This window comes from Ovis aries, chromosome 7 (genome assembly GCF_016772045.2).
Source record: "Ovis aries strain OAR_USU_Benz2616 breed Rambouillet chromosome 7, ARS-UI_Ramb_v3.0, whole genome shotgun sequence".
NCBI classification, from domain to species: domain Eukaryota; kingdom Metazoa; phylum Chordata; class Mammalia; order Artiodactyla; family Bovidae; genus Ovis; species Ovis aries.
Genome location: NC_056060.1, coordinates 25,618,737 through 25,635,746, shown reverse-complemented (window position 1 = coordinate 25,635,746; position 17,010 = coordinate 25,618,737). Strand labels below are relative to the sequence as shown.

The 17,010-nt window shown below is 37.9% G+C and overlaps 1 protein-coding gene across 1 annotated transcript; it reads right to left on the bottom strand.

Annotated features, from left to right (window-relative positions):
• Nucleotides 1-3,635: 3,635 nt before the first annotated feature.
• On the bottom strand, nucleotides 3,636-6,095 carry LOC114115707 (olfactory receptor 4K15-like). Its single transcript, XM_042253110.1, is given in 3 exon segments — nucleotides 3,636-3,673; nucleotides 5,182-5,785; nucleotides 5,787-6,095. Coding segments are annotated over 3 exon segments (951 nt in total).
• Nucleotides 6,096-17,010: the final 10,915 nt, after the last annotated feature.

The window sequence follows — 17,010 nt, the reverse complement described above, 5'->3', positions numbered from 1 at the left end:
CTGATCTCATTGGAGAAGTGAAATATCACCCTTTATAAAACTGTGAAGTCGTCCTGCAGTGGAAATAATTATATTTTACATAATAATTTTAACAGAAGCTGAAAGAAAAAAAAACTTCAACTAAGTGGTACATATGAAAGCAAAATATTGTTTGATTATCACTGAGACTCCTAGTGAGTAATCTTTTGACCCCCAAATTTCTATCATTAGAGACATCATACAGTTTTATAAATGATCACCAACTTTGGGGAAGGTTTTCTCCACTCACAAGGAGCTCACTACTTTGCAAGCCAGTTTAGTTTGTTGTTATAATGTTCAACTACCACCTGTAGTTGAAGAAATCTCCTCCTTCAACATATTTGTTCTTCAAATATTTGAAGATGCTTTCGTTTTTCTCCATGACAATCTTCTATCTCCTGGACAAATACACCTGTAGTCTATTAGACCATAGTTTAGATATTTCACATGTGTTACATCCCTGACTGTTCTCAGAGATTCTGCTGTAGTTTATAACCGGTCATTTTTAAAGAACGGAAGATGGGATTCTGTACCATTCAGCAAACTCAGTTTTCTGTTTACTCTAGTAAAATTTTACATGTACGAGGATACATGCACAATGCCATTTGTTAAAGTATTTTCCAATAAGAGGACAATCTAAGTATTTATAAATGAGGAAATGAAAAAAATTATAATATTTTAACACAATGGCATACTACCAACAGTTAAAATTGAATTTTATATATGAACATTAAGAAAGTTTAAAAATGAAATGATCATTTTTAAATGATCACATTTTCATCACAATTTAAGTGATCACATTTTCACAGGTTTAAATTATTATGGACAATAAATGTTCCAAAACATCCAGGGAAGTGATAAACGCCAAATTCCAAGTAGTATTTGAATGGAAGATAAGAGGAATAGGAAGTGAGCTGAAACTTGTTTCAACTGGATCAGTGATATTACATATACTTTTAAAGATCTGAGGCAGCTATGGTACAATACCAACATTTGATATTTATGGGAGGAAAGGTAAATGTGTTTAAAATTTTTTCCCTATTCTTTTCTTTATGTTTTTATTGTTTTACATTAAAAAGGGCCTCATACTGTTCTGTATGTTACAAGTCTGGTGGATAAATTACTTTATATATTTTTCAAAACTCATAGACATGTAAACAAGTGTTTAATTTTAGTAGCAAACAGAAACAAATAAGCAAACAAGCAAAACATCAACCAGGTTGTAAAGGCATCCCTCCTAGAATTCAGAATCTGAAAAACAGCTCTATGTTAGAAATGTATTATATAATTGCGCTGAAGGAGGAAGGGAGAAAAGGAACCACCCTACATAACCAGAGCATTCCAATTTTAACCTGTACGTTTAAAGATAAAAATAATTATACATTAACATTGTACTATAGTTGGTAAAGTTGTTTCTCAGGGAATATATATTAATAATTCTAAAACTGACTTGCATGTATGCTGAGGCTGAACAAATACATAAATATGGAGTGGAGTGACATTCAGCAAGATGATCAGGGTTAAGGTCCTCAGCTTGACTGGAAGCTTTTCTCTCTCAGGTATTTTGAATAGATTGTCTCACTATTTCATGGTCTGCAAAGTTTCTGCAGAGGAATCTGCAGACAGACTTATAAGAATTCCCTCTTATGTCTTCAGTATCTTTTATCTTGCCATTCTCAAAATTCCCTGTCTTTAACTTTTGACAATTCGATTAAAATATGTGTTAGTGAAGATCTCTTGATGCTCGGCTTATTTGGGTTCTTTCGGTATTATGGAAACGGATGTTCATTTTCCTCCTCATATTTGGGAAATTTTCTGTCATTATTTCTTTCAATAAATTTCCCTCCCCTTTCTTATATTACAAAGCTATAGTAATCAAAACAATATGGTCCTGGGACATGTGGTTCATCAAAGGCTTCTAGGAACATCAGGCGCAGTTCCTATAGTGTTAACCTGATCATTAATTAACTTCTTATAGGTTTTCTTCTTCTATGTCTTACTTTGATATGTTTTTGCAGTCTGCATTATTAACATGAGTTTGAGCAAGCTCTGGCAGTTGGTGATGGACAGGGAAACCTGGAATGCCTCAGTCCATAGGGTCGCAAGGAATCAGACATGACTGAGAGACTGAACTTACTAACATTATTTAGCTCCTCATTTTAACTATGCCATCTATTCTAGTTAACGCAGTGACTCCCCTTTTGTGGGCTGCTTGTCGACTAACATGAAAATACCAATGTGGTCAAGCAGTTGGCAAAGATTTGGCTCAGTGGAAATCATAGTGTATTTCTCATAAGTGTTGTTTTTCTGGCAATCAGAATCTTCAGTATAGCAAAGCCTGGAATTGCAGTGGCAAGAAGCAAAAACTTCATAAATAGGTTACTAAGAACGATGGAAAGAGGAACACTTTTATTTTTACTCTATGCTTTTCAAAACTGTATATTATTTCCAGAATTCTGGGAGGTGGATCATAGAGGATCCTGCTGTGATTTATGTCTGAGAGTGTTTTGCCTACGTTCTCCTCTAGGAGTTTTATAGTTTCTGGTCTTACATTTAGATCTTTAATCCATTTTGAGTTTATTTTTGTGTGCGGTGTTAGAAAGTGATCTAGTTTCATTCTTTTACAAGTGGTTGACCAGTTTTCCCAGCACCACTTGTTAAAGAGATTGTCTTTACTCCATTGTATATTCTTGCCTCCTTTGTCAAAGATAAGGTGTCCATATGTGTGTGGATTTATCTCTGGGCTTTTTATTTTGTTCCATTGATCTATATGTCTGTCTTTGTGCCAGTACCATACTGTTTTGATGACTGTGGCTTTGTAGTAGAGTCTGAAGTCAGGCAAGTTGATTCCTCCAGTTCCATTCTTCTTTCTCAAGATTGCTTTGGCAATTCAAGGTATAACGGACTTTTGGACTCAGAGGGAGAGGGAGAGGGTGGGATGATTTGGGAGAATGGCATTCTAACACGTATACTATCATGTAAGAATTGAATCGCCAGTCTATGTCTGATGCAGGATACAGCATGCTTGGGGCTGGTGCATGGGGATGACCCAGAGAGATGTTATGGGGAGGGAGGTGGGAGGGGGGCTCATGTTTGGGAATGCATGTAAGAATTAAAGATTTTAAAATTAAAAAACTAAAAAAGAAAAACTGTATATTAAAAGTTGATAACACAGTGTTACAATTAACTGTTAGTTCAACGTATATAGGTTCCCTGGTGGCTCATTGGTAGAAAAAAAACTGCCTGCCAATGCAGGAGATATGGATTTGACCCCTGGGTTAGTAAGATCCCTTGGAGAAGGAAATGGCAACCCATTCAAGTCTTGCCTGGGAAATCCCACGGACAGAGGAGCCTCATGGGTTACAGTCCATGGGGTTGCTAAGAGTCAGACATGACAGCACTCAGCACTCAATGCATACGTCATATCTTAGAGTTCATTGTTTCCAAGTAGGTATAATCATAATGCTAGACTCTTTTCTGAGCATCTAATTGCATGTTCAATTGTTCTTTGAGCCTGGACTTCTTCAGGAAAATTGGTCTCATGGTCCTGGGTCCATTGCCACAATATTTTTCAGAGTAAAATGTGTTCCACAGGTAATCTTTGTAGAATCCTAAATTCATATATCAGAGCCTTTCTGAGGCCTCAGATAGTGATCTTGGAAGAAGAACTACAAGCAGAGAGAGAAAATTCATATCTAGAGTAAAATTTCATTCCTGTAAAGACAAGTCACTACCACCTGTGTAGGAGGAGGTCTGATGTAATTTACTTGCCACCGATTGGCAAGTTCTCAATATCAATCTCTTCTACTTACAGGTAAAGTTTTAAGAGTTGTTGTAGTCAAAAAGCCTTAGTGAAAGGGAATCCAGTGCTTCAGGGTGTATGTTGGTTGCTTAGCTGTGTCTAACTCTTTGCAAACCCACAGAATGTAGCCTGCAAGGGTCCCCTGTCCGTGGAATATTCCAGGCAAGATTACTGGAGTGGGTAGACATTCCTGTCTCCAGGAAATCTTCCCAACCCAGGGATAGAACCCGGGTATCCTGCTTTCCAGGGAGATTCTTTACTATCTGATCGATAGCCTAAATTCCAGCTGATTTATGTCCCCATTATGTAAGTACTGAAGGGATACAGAACCAAAGTGGGCTAACAGATTATCCTTTTCCAGGCCTTAACTGCCTTCTCTATGGAGAATGGTGTATAATGGACATTGATGTAAGAACAGTGAATGATAGAAATTGTGATTTTTTTTTAAATGGTAGGAAATCCTAGTCACATAGTCACTTGTTAACTCACGGTTAGGAACTCAATTCAGAATAAGTCCCAAGAGGGTCCTACAATCTGCTTTTCAAATGGTGGGTGGTGCTGAGTTGCAGAGTACAGAATTTTCCTCCAGAAGCCTTAGAGTTATCATTGCTGCTCATCTATTTGACCCTGCTAGTGAATCCCATAATGACCTTGTGTCTTGTGAATACTTCCATTTCATTGGAATTCATTGCCCAAATGACCCAAATGGCAAGGAAGTTTACAAGGAAAAATGGAGCTGGTAGAGGAACCCCTTGAAAACTAACAATCCAATGATAAGTCACCAAACAAATGACTCGGAACAGTATTCACAATATTCTCCTGTGATAGCAGCAGAGTGAACATAAAACAGCAAAATAAAAAGTACACGTCACTATTCTTCCAATTTTGAAAGTTGTTTGAAACAGTGCATTGCCTTATTTATACACAGTAAAAATAATTCTGTTCGTTGTGGTATAAACAATACTTTTTCCACCCAAAGAAGGCCCGATGTATTTACACTTTATAAAGTTAAAGACATTGTACCATTGACATCACAGTCAGTAGCTCTTTATCTTAAAACAAATTTAAATTCTAAAAATTAAGGAGGAAAGGAAGTCAAAAAGGTAAGTAAACATAATAGAAGGAAGAAAAGATGAAAATTGCCAAGGTTTGTTGTATTTTTCATTATTACCATTAACCTTTATTTCAACTTAATTAATGCTTCCCACTGGTTAAAATGATTGGTTTTAACATGACAGTGATTCCATTTGTAAATATGTAGAGACACAACTACAGTGTTAACAGTCCTGTGAATTTACTTTGTTTCCAGAAATACAATAGTTCTTATGACTGCAGAACCTGGCCAGACTTCAGATAGCGACTTTTCAGTTTTGACATAGCTGCCTTCATTTCTTTATTCGTTAGAGTATAGATAACAGGGTTTAAAATAGGAGTAAAGATGGTGTAGAACACTGCAAGGACTTTGTCAACTGAATAACTGCTGAAGGGCCACACATAGATGAAGATGCATGGTCCAAAGAATAACAACACCACAGTGATATGAGCAGTCAACGTGGAGCGGGCCTTGGCCATGCTGGCAGAGGAGTGGCTCCTAACTGTGATGAGTATCACAGTATAGGAGAGAACCAACAGGAGGAAGGAACTCAAAGAAAGAAAGCCACTGTCTGCAACTATTAGTAGGCTGACAACATAAGTGTCGATGCAGGCCAACTTAGTCACCAGAGGGAGGCCACAGAAAAAGCTATCCACTTGATTAGGCCCACAAAAAGGCAAGTTAACAGTAAATGCCAGCTGGCTAGTAGTGTGGATGAAACCCACACACCAGGAGATGAGTACAAGAATAATACATACACGGCAGCTCATGATTGTCGTATAGTGAAGAGGTTTGCATATAGCCACATAACGATCATAAGCCATGGATACGAGAATCACCATCTCACTGCCAGTGAAAAGATGAACAAAAAAAAATCTGGGCCAGACAAGCATCAGAAGAAATAGTCATAGTCTTGCATTCAACCAAAAAGTCTGCAATCATTTTGGGGGTAGCAAAGGAGGCAACACATATATCTATAAAAGAGAGGTTTGCGAGCAGAAAGTACATAGGGGTATGAAGGTGGGAATCTGAGGTCACGGTGAGGATAATGAGAAAATTGCCCAGCAGTATTGCTAGGTAGAGTAGTGGAAATATGAGAAACAAGAAAGGTTGGAGCTCCTGGGAATTAGAGAGTCCCAGCAACACAAATTCGGTCACCTGAGAATGATTTGTCTCATTCATTGACCTTTGAAAGGACTTCTCTTTTGTCACCTGAATGTGAGAGAAACAGATATCAATCAGTGAACTGACCATGGGTTTGATTTCCCAGTTCTGCCTCATACCCTAGGATTCTAGTTTCTATTTATATTTGTATCTAAGTTTTCACATATCATCCAAGATCATATAGAGAGCATAACAACACTATTCAAGAAGGATGGAAGGGAGAGATGTTCAACCAACTGGCATATCCAATTACATAAACTTAATAAATGTAATAAACTAATTTAAAAATGAAATTGAATATCTGAAAATTTTTTGACATCACAGAAATCCAGTCTAAGAATCTACAGAGACTAAATCATTTTTCTGCAGTAAAGGGCATAAATTCTTTTTACACTGCTAACACAAAGGAAGACAATTTCACAGACTTAATGTTGACCAAGACAGTTAGATACAAAGAGGTATATATTGTGCTAACCATTTAAAATAAAGTTCAAAAATAGGTGAAACTAAACTCTAGGGTTGAAAAAGCTTTAATAATGATTATCCTTAAAGGGAAATTGGGGACAGAACGGATAAGAAGAGCCTTCTGAACTGCTGGTGATGTTCTGTTTCTTGATGTGGTTGATAGTTACATAGGAGTATTCACTTTGTGAAAATACATCAAGATATCTACTTCCGCTCCATGTGCTTATGAGTATATGTGATATATGTTCAAAAAATTAAACAGGAGAAGAAAAGATGGCATTTCGTTATGTGAGAGAGCTCCTAGGAAGTCATTGCCTTCCTATGGAATTAAATCTTATCCCTTTCCCTATTGAGTTACAAATTATCTCAACTAAAACACAAAACTACAGCAAAACTTAAAGATCCAGAGTTTGCTGTAAGTCTTCCTAGAGCTGTGATTCATCTCTTCATGCAGTTCTATCATATGAAAGAATATACTGTTAGTTCCTCCCAGTTATTCCCCAAAGATGTTAAGCTTCTTTAAACTCAGACATTGGTGTTCATAATGTAGACATATTATTGAATTATGATTGATATTTTATTTGATTTGGCAGGGCTTAAAATCATATTGTATAAGAGTATTCAGTAAGAAATTTGTATCATAGGAAAATTGTTTTTTCTTTTCTACTCAGTTATTTTATATTCTATTTTATCAGAACTTTCTCCCTTTTATGCTACTTTAACTTTAAAAAAACTTGGAAAAGTTGTGTGAGTAAATGTAATGAAGCATATGATTTTAAAGAACCTTTCTCTGGATCCAAATTAGGTCTTGGGAAAGAGTATCTTTTACTGATTTCTACTCATCTGCAAGTTTTTAACTTAATGTCTTCTTAGATTATAATTTAAAATTGCCTAGCATCCTTTGAGTTTAACTGGAAGGTTTAGACATAAAGACAGGGTATATAATGAATAATTTCAACCCCCAAGAACCAAGTTCAGGGACTCACCTGTATATTTCAAATCTCTAATTCTCTAGAAAATCTACCAAAGAATTAATTCACATTTTATCCTAGGTTATATTAAAACATATGATCCCAGGCTGTTCAAAAACCTAACTAGGAGAGGTTGAAGTCAGAACAGGTGGACAGTAAAATTACACATGGAAACAACTTTATATTAAGGAGCCACCACATTCTCTTCAGTGCCATTCTCCTTCTCCCCTCCTCATCATTTCTCGGGAGTTTCGTATCAGCAAGTCAACTCCAGGAACCCATCTTGATGTATCCTCCCTGGAAAACACCCTGACTCTTACACCCCTGACATGAATCCTGCACTGAATCCCTAGATACAGGGCAGAGCTTAATATCTAACAAAACCAGCAAATAAGGGTTCATATCTGCCCTATCAGAAAAAGCAAGGTCTTAAGCACAGGGAGCTTCCAAGGGAGATATTTTGGTGCTAGAACAGAAGGGGGCAGCAGGAGTCTTTGTGAGTAGAGAAGACATTCTGACATCTTTAGAATGAAATCTATTATGTGAGACAATCATCCTAAGAGTCACCCTCCCATTGAGTCTTTTGCATATGTGTATTCTTTACGGTCATTGGCTTCTTGGGGTTCCCAGGAAAAGAAAGGATATTGTTTTCCAGAGAGAATACTGGTAAAACTGATTCAATCAACATCTGAGCTTAGCACACAAGATCAAAGTGGTGAGCAAAAGAAACTAAATTAATTACTTTAAGTATAAATCCTTTACTTCTAATAAAGTTCATTCTTTTTTAGTTCATTTATTCTTTAAGTACATAACTGTCCATTTTCCCCAAGGCTCTGTGCCATGAGCTGGTAATAGATCACTTAGGTTTATAACCTGCCTCCCTGAAGCTCATTTATTAACACTTAGAATCCCTTTTTTCATGTAGAGAAGTTGATGAATCCTCATTTCCGTTCATTCCCTACAATATTCCTTTTTAGAGGAATTGGACTGTCTTTTTACATCAAATAAAACTACTGTACTAGTGGAAATATAAAGCTGTTAGAATAAAAACAAGTTGTCATTGGGCAGCTGTATGATACTGAATATTTAGTCTTTCAGGGTTCATTATCCTCAAATATCAGATGTTGAAAATGATGTTGCTCTCAAAGAGACACTGAAAATGTTTCTTAACCAATTACATCAGTGACACATCTTTAATCAATTGTAATGATTAAATATATGCAAATGTTCTGAATAATGTATTGTTTCAGACCAGAATAACTAATTATTACTATTTTCAGATTATTTTACTGCTCAAAGATGGTGTTATCTGTCTCATTTAAGAATGAGTTCCAGTTAGTAGATGTGTTCATGTAAACACCAATTTTTCATTTCTTATAATAATTAAAGATAAATTAACATGTACATAAGATTTACTAGATGACCCTCAGTCCCCTTCTATATGAAATTCTATCAAATAATTATTTCTCCAATACTTCTATCTCAGAACTTAATACTGGTAGATGAAGTGAAATAATTGAGTATAGTTTACAGAGGCCACCAAACTCTACCAGTCAAAGATACATCTTTTAAAAGCTTTCCAACATTTCTGCTGCTTTTACCTTCTCCATGTAAATCCAGATCAGAGATTTAACCAACTCTGTGGAGACAAAGCTTGTGTGTCATCTTCAAAAGGATATTGACAAAATGCTTTCATTTACCTAAGATGAAGTGAAAAGTGTGGAGAAAGCTTATAATCTATAGCCGTTAATTCATGGATCAAATTTAGTTGTCATTTCTACATCTTCTAAGAAAACAGACCTGGCCTTGAAGAAATGAGTTATAAAGAAGTTTACTTTAAAATAAGTAGGAAATAGACTCAAGATGTCTGTAGCCAGGATGAGCTGTTTAAGGGGACACCGACCTGGATGCTGTGTCCTAATATAGATCTTAAGTAACTGGGGGAGTACTTGGAGCAGTCAGAAATCTAAAAGACAAAGCAATAGATAAAAAGGAATAAATGCAAAAAAAAAATGCTCTTTTACAATTTTGCAAAAATTTAGCATAAATGACTTTCAAAGAACTCCAGAAATTAAAACCAATTAAATGTCAATGAGCATACATGAAGAGAATTAGTTTTTAGTCTCCACTGAAGCTTTAAGTATAGAATTGTTTACCCACATATTCTAGGAGAATGCTTTCTTTCAACTTAACCTCATCTGAGAGGTCCAGAGAACCGATGATATTTTTGAAGGATTCAAACACTGTTCTCAAGGGGAAACTCTTAGTGAACTTAATCTACAATTTCATATAAACTTTGTTTTTAATTAGCAAGAATATTTTTAGGAAGCATCACCAATGATAGTGATTATTATATGATTTGGGGTCTGTAAAAATATTGAAATATCAAGAGCATAGTGTCGTTTATCAGAACCATGTTTAGGGAACATTTAGGCTTTTTCTTCCTCTTATCTTACTTTCCCTTGATTCAAAGTGTAGGTAACTTTCCCCCTGCTTCTCAGAGATATATAATCATCAAACACTTGAATGAAACATTTTGTGCAATAATGAATTTACCATGTAGTAAATTTATCATAGTAGTAGTAAGATTCTAAAATATAGTAATCATATATGACATATCTTCTCTTTTCACAAGTAAGGCATATATTCAGCAGGATATTTTGATTTTCATAATTTATTTATATTGGTATTTCTTTGTCATGAACCAACAAAAGCCATTCTAAATTATAAGCTTTAAAATAACCTGAAACCCAAATCAGCAGATGATGTCCAAAGATATCATGGACTATACAAGAAGTAGCCTGAGTCACTGAAATGTATGTTCTTATTCTACCTCTCACTAAATAACTGCAATTTTAGGCAATTTACCGATATGAAGGTGCACCATTTCTTTTCAAAAGAGGATAAGAACTCTCCCTCCTAATCTTTATGATTCTATAATTCTCTGCCTTTTGAAAGCATAATCCCCAAAATGTGTTAGTTCCATTATAAAAATTATTACAAAATGTTGTATTAAAATAAAAGCATATTCAATCAAAAAGGTAAATCCATCCTGGTTTTAGCAAAGAAATACAGCTGTCTATACTTTTCAGATATAGATATTTGGATAACAATAATAAGCAAAATGGACATAGAATAATCCAAGATTGAAAGAGCAGAGTATGATTGCTTCTCTTTGTTTTCTGTTCTAACTGAATTAGAAGGCTGAGGAAAAACAGCTCTCTTCTAGTGCCTAGCCTCTAGAATAGCCTCTATTTTGTACCTACTAGGAAAAAACAACATTTTTCAGGATCCCTTGGATGGGGGCAAATGCACTGAACCCATGTCTTTATGGACTTCAGTCTTCACCATTTACACTTTGAAGTATCACTGTCCTCAACACATAGATATAAAAAAAAAAAAGAAAGAAAAAGAAAAACCATCCCGAGTGTGAGGAGCTAATTAGTGATTTGACGTCACTAGATTGTAGTGACCAGGAGACACAGAGACTTGTAATAACAGAAATTACCTTCATTGAGGCTGATTGCATGAGAGCTTGTTTGCTCACAGGATTACAGTACATCACCTTGAGCATTCACAAATGGACAAAGCAGGAGGACTCATGGAAATGCTTTATCCTATTGGAGAAAATGTAACAAGGTGGAAAGAAGAGCAATGAACAGTTTTGTTAGCTAGTCCTTTCTGCTTCAGGAAAGTCTTAGAACAGGGCCATTGAGGGTGTTAAAAATTGATGAGGAGCCATTTTGTGCCCCTGTGTACTAAACAACGTTGCATCATCTTGGTATGTTGGTAGCTCTAGAAGAGCCATGTGCTTGGTTTCAAGGTAAGGCAGGGGAAGATCTTTTATAATAGAAACACTGTATCATGCTGAATAGATTTTAGTAAATAAACTTCAAGTAATTTCCGGAAATTTAAACTTTTTAGTTCAAGTTTTTAAGGAAACCAAAGCTAAGTGAAGCTATGATGTTTTCTTCCCGGATTCATGTTGATGTATGGCAAAACCAAAACAGTATTGTAAAGTAAAATAAAAAAAGAAAAATATATATATATATAAAAGGTTAAAGAAAAGAATTCCTTATTATAACATAGAAGTTTGAAATTAGTGTGGACACTAAAGTCAACTAGTCCAGCATCTTAAATTTATACATTGGTTGAAAGAGCTCTCGAAGAATTATTGTTTGATTCAGTTGATACTGACCAATACCACTTTCTAACCCTTTGCCTAATGTCCTTTCTTCTCTACCATGATGCCTCTTCCACAGTTCGGAACATTTTGATTTCATGATTAGAGCTAAACTGATTCTTCATCTCTTCCCAAACACATGCATCCAAAGCACTCTTAAATGTTTTGTTGACAAGCACTCCCTAGTACCCTTGATACCTATCCTTTCTACTATCCTTTTCCTGTAGATAATCTCCAAAAGTCTGTCATTTGGAATCATTTTCTCCTTAGGGTCTCCTGCTGGATGATTAATACATTTAAGTAACTTTACACCTTTATAAGAAAGAGCCCTAAGTATACACCTCTAAAGTTCCAAAATGTATCACAAGACGCCTCTGAACCACAAATTTATCATCTCCAAAATGTCCAACACTTATACAGTCCATGGAATTCTCCAGGCCAGAATACTGGAGTAGGTAGCCTTTCCCTTCTCCAGGGGATCTTCCCAATCCAAGGATCAAACCCAGGTCTCCATTATTGCAGGCAGATTCTTTATCAGCTGAGCCACCAGGGAAGCCCAAGAAAACTGGAGAGGGAAGCCTATCCCTTCTCCAGCAGACCTTCACCACCCAGGAATCAAACCAGGGTCTGCTGTATTGCAGGTGGATTCTTTACCATCTGAGCTAAAAGGGAAGCCCTCCAAATTAACACATTTTTCCTAAATATACCTTTACTATAATACCAATACTGCTAATGTTATCCTTAACATTCTAGGAAACATTCAGGCTCAAATCATCAATATGGGTGATATCTACTTCTCTAACATTCCTATATTTAATTCCTAAATATCATTTATTTTGATGGAAGGGATCACCCTGTTTATATAGGTTTTTTTTAATGCCTAATGTTCTCTAAACATGAATCATGAACCTTTCTCCTGATTGTTACATGTAATTTGCAAACTTCATTCTTAGTATATGGATCTTCCTCCAATTTGTAGATTTAATAAAATGATTATTCCCACATTGTAGAAAATTTAGTCTTTTTCTTAACTGAATGTGTTCCTTAAAATAAACTTAGAAGAAATGGGGGCATTCTCTGTCTCTCTTTTGATGTCTTTGTCAGAAGCTTTCTCTGTCCCTTTTCTTACTTTAATAAAACTCTGCTACACAAAAGCTCTTGAGTGATCAAGCCTGGTCCCTGGGCCTGATGTTAAATCTTCGGAGATCACGAATCTGACATCGTTCACAGTAAGCTAGCACCTAGAGAGTTTGTCCAGGATCTTCAGGACAAAATAAGAACACTCAGAACTCTAGTCTCTCTACTTTCCCAGTTTGCACGTTTTCTGCTTTACTTTATTAACTCTATGGTGTGCTAGTGTGAATGAATGACACGCCCTGCGTTAAAAGTGATGAGCCCTGCTCTGTGGTTTCACAGTGCCTTGTAATGACTGAAGGCAGTCCCAAAAAGAGGAATCTTGTCGGGGTTTACACCAAACTGTCAGTGCCAAGAGACACCCAATGTCCTTGCAAGGAGAGCAGCCAGAAATGGGCGAAGCATGTGGACCGAACTTTCCTTTCTCAGTCAACTTTTCCTGGTCTCTTTGACAGTTTTGTAATTGCATGGGGAATTAGAACTACTAACCTAATCTGTCAGATCATAGACTTTCAAGGGACTTGTGATCCATGCTCTTACTATGTACTTTTACTTAGACCCCAAGTATGGAAGCGCCTAGCTTTGCTAGGAGCGGAAAGTTACTAGGAGCATGTATGGAGCAAGGTGGAAGTCTAGCTCTCGGAACATCTCTCAGGCTAGAGGTTACTCTCTTGGCTGCCTGCCTCAGGGGCCAGCGGCCTGAAAGTAAGTCTTTCTCATGGCTGTGCTGCCTATCTATATGGATAGAAGCAGTGCTGGTGACCATGAGGTTTTTGAGGACACAGATGGGAAATTGCCAGGATCTGTTCAGATTGGAAGTACCGTGGGCTTCTTCCTTTGGTAGCATTAGCTCTCAATGGACCAGAGCAGGCTCTCAGGGGGCTTTTGCCTCAACTCCTTAGATATTCTTTTGTGGAATCTGTGGGAATGAACTGGAAGGATTGGCCCTAATAGCTTGAGGACAAAAATCACTTTTTCCTCACTGGCCGACCCTCTTTTGCTATCATATATACTGGCGTGGTGACACTCAGAAGGGACATCTTGGTTGTTGTTCATCCCTTTGTGACTCACCATTTCTCCTGGGGTTAGGACTGTAGTCAGGAAAGTGCATAGGCACAGGTAAGATGGATGCTTCCCTAGTAGGCCTAGCTTGGGAAACATTCCAAAAAGCTTCTCTGCTCCACCAAGGGGGGCATCAGAGAAAAGGGCAAATCTAATGAAGGTCTTGGTCGTATGGAACTAAATCAATCTGGGATACCATCAGGTCTACCCCTTGTGCATCTCCTCCCTGTCGAGGTGGTAGAACCAGGTAAGAACTGATATGAGTAAGATGCCTGCATCGGTAAGGGACAAACTAAGTCTGACCAGGGAAGGGAAGCTTTGGTGGAAAGTCTGTTTACACCTCGTTTTAGAGCAGGGAGGGACGTCTCCGGTGGAAAGAAGTCATGGCTATGGATGCCACTTTTTTCTCTCTTACAGATGGGAGCTAGCAATTCCAGAACCACTCCTTTAAAATGTGTTTTAAAAAACAAGCTGGGACAAGTTTGATCCCCCGAGTTTAAAAAGACATATCTGATCTTCTGTGATACTGAATGGCCACAGTATCCTTTGGAAGACGAGGAATGCTGACCTGCTGAAGGATCTCAATTATTACTGTTTTACATCTAGACCGGTCCTGTAGAAAATAAGGGAAATTGGTAGAAGTGACATATGTGTTGCTCTTTATCTCTCTGAGAGACATGGCAGATTTATGTCCTAAGGGTGCAGATTTGCATGTGAAACCTTCAGCTCCCTCCTGTTCTCTTACTTTACCCCTTTATCTGGGGCTCCCAACTGAACAGGTTGAGAATCAGGGCAACCTTCTAGGAAGGGTTGCCTCAGTCTCGGTAGAATTTCAAACAGTCCCAATTGCGGTCAGGACTATTTAGAGGATCCAAAAAGTACATAGAAGACTTTACAGGACTAACTTTACTTATGACCTTACTTGGAGAGATGTAATGTATGTCTTGGGACAGACACTGACTCCTGACTCGAAAACTTGAGTTTGGGGATAAGTTACTACTTTTGGAGATGAATGAATTGGACATGAGACAAGGGGAAAGAGGGAACACAAAATAGCCCTCCTTCCAACTGGGAGCCAAGTAGTTCCAATAGCAGAGCTGCTTTGCCGGATGTATTCTTGAAGGACTTAAGCAAGTGCACACTAAGACATTAGAATTTGCTAGGTTGGCTGACATAGAGCAGGAAGGGAAGGAAACTCCTGGTAAATTCCTAGATAGATCATGGGAGGCTCTCCACAAGTTTACTGATGTTGATCTTGAAAGTGCAGAAGGAGGAATGATCTTATTTCTCACTCAGCCAGCTCCAGATATCTGCCCTAAGTTACGAAAACAGGCGTTTGGACAAAATCAGTCTTTAGAAAAACCGTTGCAGCTGGCTCAGACAATAGACTATGGTAGAGAATATGAGGAGGAGAATAAGAGGCAAAAAAGCACCAGGCAAAGGACTGAAGCTCCAACAGTGGCTGTTAGGTCTGCTCTGAAACAGCCTGAGAAAAAATGCCCAGAGGGACCCAGGTGGAAAGGGATGGACTTGTTATTACTGTGGAAAAGAGGGGCATCTCAAGCTGGATTGCCCTCAGGCATCTAAGCCGCCCCGGGCTCCATGTCCTGTCTGCAAAGGACCATATTGGAGAAGAGACTGCCCTCTGAGGTGTAGGCCCCAGGGGTTGGACTCTCACGACAATCGGGACCAAAGGTGCCTGGGGGTCCGCAAACAAGCTCCCATCCTAGTAACATCTGAGGAACCCTGGGTATTAATAACTGTGGAGGGCCAATAAGTTGATTTTCTTTTGGACATTGGGGCAACTTTCTGCTCACTAAAGCCCCTGGTCTGCTTTCCTCCCAATCCACTACCATGATGGGGCTGTCTGGACGAGCCAAATATTTTTCAATCATTGATTTGAAGGATGCTTTCTAGAGTTAAATCTATATTAGATCATCCTCTACCTGTGACTTTAAGACAATTGAGAGTATTCTTGGCATTACAGGCTATGGCCACATGTGGATTTCAGGTTATGGAGAACTTGCCTGGCCTTTATATAAACTCAAAACTGAGACTCAGCTGCCCCAAACTGACAAGCTGGTTTGGTCTCTAGTTACTCAAAAGGCTTTTAAGGCTCTTCAAATTGCTGTCTTGCAGGCTCCAACTTTGAGCTTGTCCACAGGGTCTGAGTTTAGTTTATTACTGAAAATAAAGACTATGGCCTCATTATTTAAGGGAAATTATTACTATTGTTTTACTAATGCCTAAAGCCAATAAAGCAACAGAGTTCCAGAAAAACATCTCTTTCTGCTTTATTGACTATGCCAAATCCTTTGACTGTGTGTATCACAATAAACTGTGGAAAATTCTGAAAGAGATGGGAATACCAGACCACCTGACCTGCCTCTTGAGAAACCTATATGCAGGTCAGGAAGCAACATTTAGAACTGGACATGGAACAACAGACTGGTTCCAAATAGGAAAAGGAGTACATCAAGGCTGTATATTGTCACCCTGCTTATTTAACTTCTATACAGAGTACATCATGAGAAATGCTGGTCTGGAAGAAACACAAGCTGGAATCAAGATTGCTGGAAGAAACATCAATAACCTCAGATATGCAGATGACACCACCCTTATGGCAGAAAGTGAAGAGGAACTAAAAAGCCTCTTGATGAAAGTGAAAGAGGAGAGTGAAAAAGTTGGCTTAAAGCTCAACATTCAGGAAACGAAGATCATGGCATCTGGTCCCATCACTTCATGGCAAATAGATGGGGAAACAGTGGAAACAGTGGCAGACTTTATTTTTTTGGTTTCCCAAATCACTGCAGATGGTGATTGCAGCCATAAAATTAAAAGACACTTACTCCTTGGAAAAAAAGTTATGACCAACCTAGATAGCATATTCAAAAGCAGAGACATTACTTTGCCGACTAAGGTCCATCTATTCAAGGCTATGGTTTTTCCAGTGGCCATGTATGGATGTGAGAGTTGGACTGTGAAGAAAGCTGAGCGCTAAAAAATTGATGCTTTTTAACTGTGGTGTTGGAGAAGACTCTTGAGAGTCCCTTGGACTGCAAGGAGATCCAACCAGTCCATTCTGAAGGAGATCAGCCCTGGGATTTCTTTGGAAGGA